Here is a 13,825-nt window from a genome sequence, read left to right as displayed (position 1 = left end):
AGCCTCAGAGAGCCTGTGGAAAGTGGTTGCATCAGGTATTTCACACTCCTGACACCTCGAAGAGTAGACAGGTCCAGGCCTTTGAACTAACATCACTGAGGCAACTTCCATGCCATTCCAGGGATGGAGTAAGGACTTCAACACTCCCTTTTCAGTCAAGAAGCAGAAAGTTTCATGAGACTGTTAAGCCAGGTCCAGGAGAAAAATGATTGAATGCCCTCTACTTAGTAAACTAATGACGTAAACGTTATGTAAAATGCTGTCGATGCTGTCTTAATGTTTGATTTTCTGGACACATAAGGAAGCTCTTCTATGTCCTCCTACGTTGTCTGTAACCCAAAAACAACTCAGTAAACTTTGCTTCTATAAACTGAAATATAATTTTTAAATTATATCTGATTCTCACCAATTCCCTCCCTCCCCAAATCAGAAACTTTTACCAAGTCCCTTTACTTTTCATGACAACACAGTCATTTGCATCAGTTCAATAAAAATCTGTCCTTCCTTTACCAGAATATACCTGGAAAAACCAATCACACAACCAAGCATCATATTTGAGAAAGACTCTTGTTTAATCAGCCACGTCAAAGCATGCTTAAGGAACAAAGGTTAGCTATGCTTATGGAGCCTACAAAGCCCTCCCAGGACAACTGGCTTGATGCCTGGCTGACAGGGTCCAGCCTTACAGGTAGGTACTAAACAAGGGCCCTTAGCAAATTTTGCGAACCTTGAGAAGAACTACCGAAATTATAGACAATACATGTAAAAATCTGGGAAAGATTATTTTCTTGGACTTGGTTTTCTAGCTTTGGGATAGCAAATAACAGGAGTTACTAAAGTCCAATCTGAAATTCCTTATGAAACTTCCAAAAAGAAGTTAATTGTGTAGCTATAATAATTGTTTTATACTGCATGGTTCTAGATATGTAAATTAAATTCATGGAGGCTTACAAGCTAAATTAACACTCTTGAGGTACCCGTGTAAATAATCATGCCAGATCATTAGGGACTTGTCTTGTTATCTAGAATAACCTTTCTTTGTTATTATTGTGCTTGCAAGAGGGAGAGGAAGACTAGAGGGAAAAACTGTTAAAGGTTGAAATGGACCAAAAGATGAATGGTTGTCCTCAATGGAAAGCAAGCCTTAGTCAGGCACACCCTTCTGAAATGGTGTTCTGTGCTTAATGAAAGGGCTCTTGTGCCTTTCATTGTCTTTAAGCGATTTTACAACTCTGTAAATTATAGCTAAATGATAGCAAATAATAATTGTCCACAGACATGTCTGGTGGAAGGACAACAAATTTCCCTCCTTCTTCAGCCCCCCAATGAAAAAAACTACTTTTATGTTTACTTGTAAATTTCTTACAGCACTCCAGATTTATCTATATAAGTGTGATACTTTGAACTCTCCTTTGAATAGGTTGTAACATTTTACTGGTATCCTCATCAATTAATGAATTTAAAAACCTCAACAAAAATAAAATCTTTTATTTGTATTAAAGTCATGATTACATCTTCTTTTAAAGTTATTCTTTAATACTAATCTTAGAGATATTTAGTTAATGGGGTAAAATAGAAAGTAAAGAGACTAACAGATCTAATAAGTGCCATAATGTGGGAAACATATCAGAAAGATAGTCAAACAGAGAAGTGTCAGTTGGAGATTAGCTTTTCAGACAGAAAGACTCATATGTTCAAAGAGAATGTAAATGAATGGTATATAAGGAAAAGTTCACTATGAAGTACTGACTATTTTTTAAAATGAGAAAAAAGGAAGACTGACAAATATGAGACTAAAGATGTAAACACAGGACTTGAAACAGGGATGTGATCATGTTAAGAAGGCTGAACTGTATTGCGAAGGTGTGAATGGGGAACACTGAGTTTAAGTATATCCAGACTGCAGGCTCTGCACCACACTGTCTGGAACAACGCCACTTACTAGTTGTGTGACTTCTGCCACGTAAAGTAAGTTCTTTGTGCCTGTTCCTCCTTCTGTAAAACGGGAAGTACAGTGGCCCCTGAACTTAGAGGGGTATCACGAGGATCAAATGGCCTGATGTAGGTGACACTCCAAACAGCCCAGCACGCCGAGGGACCAGTGACAGTGGGGGCACTGAGCTGTCTTCTGGGGATCGGCCTGTTGTCTTTCAGGTCACCCCAGCTTCATGTGGAGAGTACAGAAGGATGAAAATGGAGGGGAAAGGAAGGGTTAGGAGGATGTAAATTAAGGACAGGACCCTAGAAATAAAGAGAAGTAGATAGATTTACAAGAGATAAAAGAGGTACAAGCAATAGGATTTGATGACAGATTGGTTACAGCAATTGAGTGGAAAGAAGATAAGTCAAAAATAATATAAAGTCCCTGGCTTGGGAAAGCATCATAAGTGGAACATTCATTGAAATAAGACACACAGAAACAATGACTCCATGTATGGAATGCATACGGAACACAAAAACAGAAATGCCTAAATTTGTCACAGCAGATAAACATTTAAGTTGCATTATGGAGCAAGTACACTAGAGAAATGGGAAAGGTATCCGAGGCTCATGAAATGGCCCAGAAGCATGAAAGTCCTATAGTTTGTGTGAAAATGGGAAAAGTACTGTAAGACTGAAGGGTTAAAAGTAAATAAGAAGTATGACCCTGGGCCAGTTCTTTATAATCATATTTTTCCTATCTAAAAGCTGAGCAAATAGTCTTAATTTCTGAGGTCTTGGCCATTACTAAAAGATTATGCTCATGGTCCTATGACCTCTGCTTGGAGCCATCTTGAAAAAAAGAAATCTTAAATACAGTTTAAGATTTTCATCAAGAATAACTAACTAAAAGCTGTAACAAAGTTTGCCAATTACACAGAATATATCCACTCTAGTCATCAACTAATGGCACAGAAACAAATTAAGCCAGAAAGCATAAATTAGAGAAGAATTTTTAAATGTTAGTACCTCTTAGGCTACTAAATTATAAATCTTCCTGAAGGTCCATAAAGCAGTGAAATTTTCAAACTTTCATTAAACCATTCACATAAAGAAGCATTATCTAGTCCTCATCAAAAATTAATGAACATTCATGGCCTTGCAATGTAATAATAAAGCTACTGGTTTTCTATGTGTCAGCCGCTATGCTGAGTGCTCTATAGTGTTTGGATCATTTCATTATCATAATCTGTCAGATCAATAAAATCAGCCCCATTTTGTAAGTGAGGAATTCAGAGAGATTAGATCCCTTTTCCAAAGCAACACTTCACACAATCTGTAAACTCAGTCATGATTCAAACACAAATCTGACTCCAGTGTTTGTAAGACTTGACTACTAATCCCCTCTCTAAAAGTCTTTTTCTCACAAAGGCTGACTTCTCTCACCTAAGAACCAGACTAAGCGATGCGTGCAAAGCGGAAATACTACAGAAAAGCGAGGCACGAAAATGACAAGCAGAGCAGGGAAAATAAGTATTCTGAAAAACAGCCTCAAGCCATTAAGCGTAGTGTGAACTATAGGGAAATAAGTGCAATGGAGAGATTAACTTGACAGCAGCAAAAAAGAAACAAAACTACTCATTTTATATAGCAGCAGTAAACCTCTTGCAAATGTAAGACGAGGTACTGCATATCAGGGGCATGGATGGGAAGATAGGGCCAGGGCCCTCATCTCAGCAGGGCCCTGAAAATACTCATAAAACACAAATCTGACCTCAAGTAAGTCTGTTTAGCAGCCCTAATTCATTCACACCTTTGTGTTCCCTGAGGCTGTAACACTCTTCATTCTTCTCAAACTCCTCAGATCCCCTCCCATCACTTGCGTGGAGACCATTCAGCATTTCTTGAAGTGAAAAAATCAGACTCATCCCCTCGTCATTACTCTACTCCACGCCAGGCCCCCAAAACACCTTCGCATGCAGTCTCCCTCCAGCCCCTCGTACTCATCCTCTTTCATTCTCAGTGTAACCAACTCTTCCCTTACGCCTCAGCTCAACCACTACAACGCCAAGGGATTTCCTCGGCCAGTCTCTCCCACGACCAACCCATACTGAAATCTCTGCCAGATCAGTCCTCCTAACAGATTAATTTTATTGTATCACACTCTCCCCAAGTTCATTTAAGGGACCAACTTTTCAGCAAGGCCTTTAATTGTTGCCAAGGCACAGCCCCATTTACATTTATAATCTTCTACTACCCTATACACAATTCTTCACTGTACCTCCCACCCAAAAAATTCTAATTACTACTCCTGAAATGTGACTTGGGCTCTTCTCCTATTTCCAAAAGAAGGAAAACATACTCAAAGAGGCATGTAATAAGCCAGTGCCTCTGATGGATCTGTAACTCCAAGTGGTAGAACCAAATGGCAGTGGGTTGGTACTATTTCTTTGGATAAAGTAACATACTGCTTTCATATTACAAAAATACTGAGGAATAAAACACTATGATAAACTTTTTTTAAAGAGCTAAAATAAATGAGTAGGGTTTGGGCCAGCATCCCAAACAGAAGAAAACAATGTATCTTAATTGCTTTCCAGTGAGAGACACCTGCCTTCAGATCTTAGCTCTGCCGCTTACAAGCAGCGTGAGCTCAGGCAAGTTCCTAACTGAAGCCTTAGTTTCAAGAATGGTACTATCTCGTATCCTAGCAGTACTGGGAGGATTTGCAGATAAAATGAATTACACACATAAAGCTCCCAGTACAGTGTCCAGAACATGGTGAGAGCTAAATAAAGAGCCTACTAAATAGTATTATTACCAAAGCAGTCTCAGATCCAGTGAAAAGGCTGTTGGGGAAGGAGCAGTTCATGAAGGTAGTAAGCAGGTTGAGAAATACACAGTCTTTTTGTTACCTGCATATTCAGATTATTCACCAAAAAGTTACAGCAAAGCCATTCTTCAAGGCCCTTGGCTAGAATCCTATATTCAGTTTGGTTTCTTAAATCTAAAGTGAGGTAGTTAGACAAACGTTTCTAAAGCTCTTGTCAGTGTGTACCTTCAGAAAGTCTTTAAGAATGTTCATCACCATCACATGGTTAACTACTTTGTGTTTTACTAAGTGTGTGAGAGCTTATTAATGTTCCACTGACCTCACAATTTGGGGAAAAAAGAAATAATGCAGCCCCAGATAAAAAATTCCTATCACTAGCTCATGAGTCACAATGAGGAATGGCAATAGTCGGTCTCACTGAGAATCCCCGTGACTGAACTGGACATGTGCACTGTCGCCCACACAGGAGTGTGAGCTCAGGAGTCTTCAGACCCCTAGGAATTCACAGGCGTAGTTTAAGAGGTAGAGATTAAAAAAAGAAGAAGAAGAAGAAAGAGAGAGACCTGGCTACCTGGATAGGAGGTTTGTTCTTGGATCAGTGCACAAGAGAGTATTGAGAAGACCAAGAAAAACAGTATTTCAAAACGGCAAAATGAGTCAGTAAGGCTCTAACCTAAGCACACATTATTTGGAAACAAACCAGTTAAGCTTCATATGTCCAAACTAGGTCTTCACTGTAGGGGCTTCTTTTTTATACCTAACATATTAAAAAATCTATTCTTCTCTAAAGGGCTAAAAAGCAAATTAAGAGTATATACCCTCTTTTTATATGAAACAATAGTCCAGGATTGAACTAGATCTAATTAATTTAACACCCATTCAACTGACTTTTTCAGTGTAATTTCCTAGTCTTATATATTGATTTTCACATGTAGAAAATTCTTCTTCCATGTATACTGAAATCACATCTGTATACTTATTTCTGAACTGCTTCAAACAAAACTTCTATCAGCTTTCAGTTAAGCTTGTACTATTACAATTTTATAATTTTAACAGTGACAGGATTGTTTTATCCCATGTCTTTGTAGACACACACAAAAAAGGTATCTGTTTATCAGATTTCCAGATAGTGTTTATTTCTACAAAAATTTAAATTTGTACTGTGAACCATTATGTAATGCACTTTAAAATAAGCCTATAATTTTTAAAGGTTTTTCTATTTACATACATCATGTCAAAATAATTAATCATACAAGTATGAATAATTTTGTTCATACTAAATACTTAAGGAACCATAAAGATTAATTAAAAATACAAATGGTATAAATTCATTCTGAATTCTCCCATTTTCTTTTAAGAAATAAAGCTATAGATAAGAACTATTTAAAAATAAAATATTGTCAATTCAACTTACATATATAAGTGATTCAGATATAACAGGAGATAACTGATTGCTTATTTACAGCAGTTACTATTTACTTCTAAGTAGACAGAAATAATAGGTGGGTATTCAACAAAGTGTGGTATTGTCAGGTTTTTTGATGGGCAAATTTTTAAATGTTTCCAAGTATGTATTCCATCGACAATAAAAGAGTGTTAAATATGTTGAAACTGTAAACATTCAGCTCTTCTTAGTTTCAACATTAGGGCTTCTTCACCCATCTACTTGGTACTACAAGATTTTCCACATATATTCTGCACATCTTTTTTCCTGACAGCTGATCAATAGAAAATACTTAAGCAATTCATGTGTAGTAGTATAGCAGCAGTAACAATAATAATGATCATAACATTCCAATTTTAAATGTTTTTTTAAAAATTACGTGGTTCCAACCTGATCTCCAAAGTCCTCTGGAAATTTCCACAAAACCATCGGATCTGTAAATAATTGACACATTGCATTAAACATAGGCAAAAGAACACATTTACAGCAACAGTCTTTTTAAAATACTCTTCAAATTGTCAAAGCTAATTTTTAAATAATTTTTAAGGTTTTCATTAAGCATTTACATTGATGAGGTTCAAACTTAAGTCTTTTGATCTTGTAAGGGTTTTAATGACCTTTGGAAACAGGGACAAATAAAAGAACTTGGTCAAATTATTAAAAATCATTCCTTTTACCAACTCACTTTGTTTATATACTTCAGATTTTAAGATTCTGGAAAATGAATTTTCAGATTTAACCACACTTAACATATTGGTTTTAATTTGAAAAGAAAATATAAATGTGGTAAATATGCAATCAAATACATTATGGCCCTCAGAGGTTATACAAAAATATATCACCCTAAATTTCCATTTAAAATCCTAAATAAAAATTTACAGACTGTAATAAAGTTTTTTTATATCAAAGTTCACTTTTGAAGTTCCTTATTTGTAGCTGTATAAAGCATTTTTAAGAATAATAGATAAGTGGGAAGGTGTAAGGATTCAAGTTTACTTAAAACACAAATGATATTTGCAGTGTATTTCAGAGAAGTTTTTCTAATATTAATCTAGATATTTACATATAAAAATCAATGCTGTTTTATAAGCATTCCTATTGGCTTTTCATTTTCATTATTTCTCACACTATTTCTCTTCTACTTAGCATAATAAAAAGAAGTCCTTTAAGCTAACACTAATAAATGTTTTGATCATGTACTTATTTTTTAATTCAGTCAAAAACAAACTTTTGCAGATTTGATTTAAAAGAATAGTGTATGCTGGGTAATAATACTTCTGAAAAACCTTTGAGATCCTAATATAACAATATAACAAGATAATATAAGTTAACAAGTACCACCAATATGACAAGACTTCCACTATTTCATATTGTTTTCAAAAAATAGTCCAAAGATGTATAATTTCTGTATAAGTTTTTTATTCCAACACTCAATAATCACCTAGCAACATTTTTAGCATAAGCTGGTTCCTTTCATAAGCTGTATTACTTATTAAGTTCAAAAGAATTTTCTTCAAATATTCTAACTTAAAGAGAAAGGAAAGCTTTCTTTCTACAATTAACCTTTTTCCTTAATGAATAAAAAGTTTCTATATAAATTAAAATAAATAATACATCAGCTAAAACATACAAGAATAATGCATTACAAATTTATGAATGTAATATTAAATTATGCCTTCCTGTAAAACAAAATGTACACATTCCTAAAATGAATGTGACATGCATTATAGATCATCTAAGAATACTGACATTAATGTCCTGTGGAAGATTATATTGGCGTGTGTGTGTGTGTGTGTGTGTGTGTGTGTGTGTGTGTGTGTGTGGCAGTTTTACCAAAATGCTATTACTGGCAAGAGTGTGTGTGTGTGTGTGTGGCAGTTTTACCAAAATGCTATTACTGGCAAGAGTGTGTGTGTGTGTGTGTGTGTGTGTGTGGCAGTTTTACCAAAATGCTATTATTGGCAAGTGTGTGTGTGTGTGTGTGTGTGTGGCAGTTTTACCAAAATGGTATTATTAAGATGTGACTCTCACAAACCAAAAGTATATGAAGGAATCTTCATGAATATTAAACAAGTTATTACAACTAACAGTCATATAAACAAATCACCATGCAGAAATGTAGAATAGTCCTTTCTTATAAAAAAATAGGGTTAGAGTTTCAGTGTGAATATTTAAAATATCCCTTTTAAACAACCTCAAATTTACAGTTATCATTTGAGAAAATGTTAACAAATTTCTTATACCTTTAACTTAAAACCAGGACACTTACCTTCTTGAACAGCCCTAACAGTTTGCTCCTATTGTCTGTAGCATTTACCTATGTTTTGCTACCTCACTTTTCTTCACCCCTTACTATCCTGGTTTTTTCCTGCATTATCTGTTCTTTCACAGAGGACCAGCAAGTGAATACCTGCAAATATCATCTACTGGCTTAGTCACATAGTAGAAAATAACCTATTTCTTTTCTTTTCATTACATGAATTTTACACTTCAGTACCCAAAAATTTATTGTAATCAAGTGCAACCATATTTTTAAATGGACTTAGTTACTGCCTATGTTGTTAGATGCACACATTTGACACGTTTGTTGCAACTTTTCAAAGTTCTGCAAAGGAAGAAACAAAGGGGCTCTGAAAAAAATAATAATAATCTGATTGTCAAATTTATGCACAAAGACTGAATATTCTGTTCCCGAAGGATTACTTTCCAGACATGAGATCTCATCTGGCAACGTTAGGTCAATTTTATGCTGATTTTATGGGTGAAGAATGAGAACTGTTGGCGGGAATCCTCAGAGCCAGTGATTGGCTGAGACAGTTTCTCTTCTTTCCAGTGTTTACTAGGAAAGAGACCCAGTATCTTAAGGAGATTCCATATCTTAAATTTAAAAAAGAACCTTTGCCACCAACAGTCTAAAAACCAAATATGAAAGGAAGAATAAGTAACTTGATTTTTACATATAGTTAATCTCTCCTAGTAAGAGATGTGACAGTATAATAAGAAAAATCTACAAATTTTTATTAAATCAGAGAATTTTGAAGGAGAACATTTAAAGTATTATTTGTACATCACTATCACAAGTATTCCAAATTCATAATTAAGGCTTTTTAAAAATGTAAAGTGAAATAACTTCTGTTCATATTGTCCTTTGTAATCAATCAGACCTTTCACATTTTCCAGCCCTTAATTGAAAACAAAAATAAAAAAACTTAAAATATTAGTATGATTCAACTACACTGTCAAAAAAATGCAGGGATAACTTTCTAATCTGCATTAATGAATAATAATTACTTAATTCTGTACAATTAATAGATGAATTTAAAATTATGCTTTTGCAGAATCATAGTTCAGAGACTATATGCTTTTAAAAAGGAAGAATATTTAACATTTGTAAGTCATCTGTTTGATTACAGGTTTCAGTGCTTAATCTACCCACATTGCAGAATCAGGACTGTATGAATGAAGCAGCTGAAGCCAAAACAATGAGGTTTGCCTTAGCCCTAACGCTAATGTCGAACACTAGAACCTCCTTTGTTGAGACCTAGAAAGCAGTTATTTTAAATTTCCATAATTCCTGTCCCAATTAACTTTAGTTCAACTTATTTCATTCAAAACTCTATGCAGTGTTAAAGAAAACTGGGAGATTCCTTGTATCCAAAGCCCTGTAGCTTACATAGAGAAAAATGTCAAAGACCCATTTAGTTTTGGTCCAAGTACTGTTTTAAACAAGGTGCCCTGCAGGAACACTTGAACTCAACTTGAAAATTCAATGGTTTAATAATTTCAAAAAATGTTCCTAATGAAGGAATAATAATGTCTCTTGAATATAGTTGAGCAAGAATCATTACTGAAAATGTGTAATTTTTATTCTTTCACCTATGGAAATAGAACAGTGAACTAAACAAAACAGGGTCTCTACAAATAATAATAAACAAGGGAATCCAAACATATAATGCAATCTAATCTAATGAGTGTTATACTAAAAGGACAGGATACTACATACAGGACAACATAAGGAAATCAATCTAATTTAGAGTCACCAAACTACTCAGGAAGGAAAGTACATGTCAACTAACACTTAAGTTAGACAAGCAAAAAGCTGATCTGAGCTATATATAATGTGGGCAAGGAAGAGCATTCCAGACGGGTCAGACCAAATGCATGAAGTCTTGGAGGTAAAAAGAAAGCAGAATACATTTTAGAAACTCCCAAAAGTAAAAAATGAAATATATCTAGAATGTATAGGAGATTAGAAAGAATGTCAGGGGATGAAGCCGGAGAGGCAGAAGCCAGACCAGAATTTAAAATGTGTCCTAAGTATAACAGGAAGCCCGGAAAGCAGACGGTGACATAAACCAAGAGAAACAACTAGAAATGTACAAAGTACACATCCAGAGTGCAGTGTTGTAAAAATCAAGGGAACAGAACGTATCTAAAAAGTTCTCAAACAAATGTAGTTAAACATTAAGCAAGATGATGACTTAAAAGTGGAAACTATATCTAAAGCATAAAGCCACAGTAAAGTAAGCTACAATGGTAGTTGGGAAGCAGAAGGCATATTTTAAAAGATTACGCAATGAGTATGAGTAAAGACAGAGTGTATGGAGGCAACTTATTTAAGAAAGACTGTACCAGGAAGAAATAAGGTAGAAGGAGAGAGATGGAACTAGACAGACTTTTTTTTTTTCTCTTTTAAACTGGCATGGACTTGAACGAGTTTAAATGATAATGGGAATTAATGAGACACCAGAAAGCCAGAAAAGAGGGAAATGCTATCACCACAAGGCAGGAATGGGATTCTCATCCAGACAGTTAGGTGAGCCTTGAGTAGAAGCTGGAAAATGTTTTCCATTGTTATAGGAGAAAAAAAGCAAGAGAGAAATATGAATTCAAGGAGATTGCAAAATTTGTGATGCAAAGATCAGAGTTTTGAGTAAAAGTCGCTAATTATTTTCGGTATAGTAGGAGCAAAGCTCTGCTAAAAAAAAGGTTGTTGGAGGGGGAGGGGCGGAAGATGGCGGCGTGAGTAGAGCAGCGGAAATCTCCTCCCAAAACAACATATATCTATGAAAATATAACAAAGACAACCCTTCCTAGAATAAAGATCAGAGGACACAGGACAATATCCAGACCACATCCACACCTGAGAGAACCCAGCGCCTCGCGAAGGGGTTAAGATACAAGCCCCGGCCCCGCGGGAGCCGAGCGCCCCTCCCCCCAGCTCCCGGCGGGAGAAGAGCAGGCAGAGCGGGAGGGACGGAGCCCAGGACTGCCGAACACCCAGCCCCAGCCATCCGGGCCAGAGTGCAGGGCCCCCGATCCTGGGAAAACTGGGCAGCAAGAACAGTGAGCGGGCACTGGAGGCTGGGCGACAGAGGACATAAGAAAAGCGCGCGACCATTTTTTTTTTTTGCTTTTTTGCTGCTTTGTTTTGGGGAGCGCTTTTTGGAAGTCTTAAAGGGACAGGGACCCCAATACTAGGGAAACAGGGCAGAAAGACCGGTGAGCAGAGGCCTGAGGCTGGCACCGGAGAATAAAGAAAAATGAAAGACCACCTTTTTTTTTAATTAAAAAAAATTTTTTTTTTTTTTAATTAAAAAAAATTTTTTTTCTTGTTTTTTTTTTGGTCGTTGTTTTGTTTTGGCGGGTGCTTTTTGGAAGTCTTAAAGGGGCAGGGCGGGTCACTTAATCCAGAGGTAGGGAATCCGGGATCTCTGGGCACCCTAACCCCTGGGCTGCAGGGAGCAGGGAGGCCCCTTACGGAGATAAATAGCCTCCCAGCCGCTCCTGCCCCAACGCGACTCCACCACTTTGGAGCAGTGGCCCGAACCAGGCCACGCCCACGGCAACAGCGGAGATTAACTCCATAGCAGCCGGGCAGGAAGCAGAAGCCCTGTCTGCGCGCAGCTGCGCAGCACAAGCCACTAGAGGCCGCTGTTCTCCCAGGAGAGGAGGGCCACAAACCAACAAGAAAGGAAGTCCTTCCAGCCATCACTCGTCCCAGTTCTGCAGACTATTCCTATCACCATGAAAAGGCAAAGCTACAGGCAGACAAAGATCACAGAGACAACACCAGAGAAGGAGACAGACCTAACCAGTCTTCCTGACAAAGAATTCAAAATAAGAATCATAAACATGCTGACAGAGATGCAGAGAAATACGCAAGAGAAATGGGATGAAGTCCGGAGGGAGATCACAGATGCCAGAAAGGAGATCGCAGAAATGAAACAAACTCTGGAAGGGTTTATAAGCAGAATGGATAGAATGCAAGAGGCCATTGATGGAATTGAAATCAGAGAACAGGAACGCATAGAAGCTGACATAGAGAGAGACAAAAGGATCTCCAGGAATGAAACAATATTAAGAGAACTGTGTGACCAATCTAAAAGGAACAATATCCGTATTATAGGGGTCCCAGAAGAAGAAGAGAGAGGAAAAGAGATGGAAAGTATCTTAGAAGAAATAATTGCTGAAAACTTCCCCACACTGGGGGAGGAAGTAATCGAACAGACCACGGAAATACACAGAACCCCCAACAGAAAGGATCCAAGAAGGGCAACACCAAGACACATAATAATTAAAATGGCAAAGATCAAGGACAAGGAAAGAGTGTTAAAGGCAGCTAGAGAGAAAAAGGTCACCTATAAAGGGAAACCCATCAGGCTAACGTCAGATTTCTCAACAGAAACCCTACAGGCCAGAAGAGAATGGCATGATATATTTAATACAATGAAACAGAAGGGCCTTGAACCAAGGATACTGTATCCAGCACGACTATCATTCAAATATGACGGTGGGATTAAACAATTCCCAGACAAACAAAAGCTGAGGGAATTTGCTTTCCACAAACCACCTCTACAGAACAACTTACAGGGACTGCTCTAGATGGGAGCACTCCTAGAAGGAGCACAGCACAAAACACCCAACATATGAAGAATCGAGGAGGAGGAACAAGAAGGGAGAGAAGAAAAGAATCTCCAGACAGTGTATATAACAGCTCAATAAGCGAGCTAAGTTAGGCAGTAAGATACTAAAGAGGCTAACCTTGAACCTTTGGTAACCACGAATTTAAAGCCTGCAATGGCAATAAGTACATATCTTTCAATAGTCACCCTAAATGTTAATGTGTTGAATGCACCAATCAAAAGACACAGAGTAACAGAATGGATAAAAAAGCAAGACCCATCTATATGCTGCTTACAAGAAACTCACCTCAAACCCAAAGACATGTACAGACTAAAAGTCAAGGGATGGAAAAACATATTTCAAGCAAACAACAGTGAGAAGAAAGCAGGGGTTGCAGTACTAATATCAGACAAATTAGACTTCAAAACAAAGAAAGTAACAAGAGATAAAGAAGGACACTACATAATGATAAAGGGCTCAGTCAAACAAGAGGATATAACCATTCTAAATATATATGCACCCAACACAGGAGCACCAGCATATGTGAAACAAATACTAACAGAACTAAAGGGGGATATAGACTGCAATGCATTCATTCTAGGAGACTTCAACACACCACTCACCCCAAAGGATAGATCCACTGGGCAGAAAATAAGTAAGGACACGGAAGCACTGAACAACACAGTAGAGCAGATGGACCTAATAGACATCTATAGAACTCT

The 13,825-nt window shown here is 37.0% G+C and overlaps 1 protein-coding gene across 13 annotated transcripts in view; it reads right to left on the bottom strand.

Moving 5' to 3' along the window:
* DENND1B (DENN domain containing 1B) overlaps positions 1 to 13,825 on the bottom strand; it is a 279,446-nt gene that overhangs the window by 201,332 nt on the left and 64,289 nt on the right. For 11 of the 13 annotated variants that reach the window (XR_008999472.1, XR_008999473.1, XM_057508165.1 and 8 more), the window contains one exon: positions 6,588 to 6,631. The exons of the other annotated variants lie outside the window; for them this stretch is intronic. Coding sequence is in view for 9 of the 11 variants with exons in the window: in XM_057508165.1 (XP_057364148.1) it covers positions 6,588 to 6,631 (44 nt within the window). In the remaining 2 variants the exon portion in view is untranslated. The remainder of the gene's footprint in view (positions 1 to 6,587; positions 6,632 to 13,825) is intronic. 13 annotated transcript variants of the gene reach the window in all.

Source organism: Manis pentadactyla, chromosome 9 (assembly GCF_030020395.1).
Source record: "Manis pentadactyla isolate mManPen7 chromosome 9, mManPen7.hap1, whole genome shotgun sequence".
Lineage (NCBI taxonomy): Eukaryota > Metazoa > Chordata > Mammalia > Pholidota > Manidae > Manis > Manis pentadactyla.
This window is presented reverse-complemented; position numbering and strand designations above follow the sequence as displayed.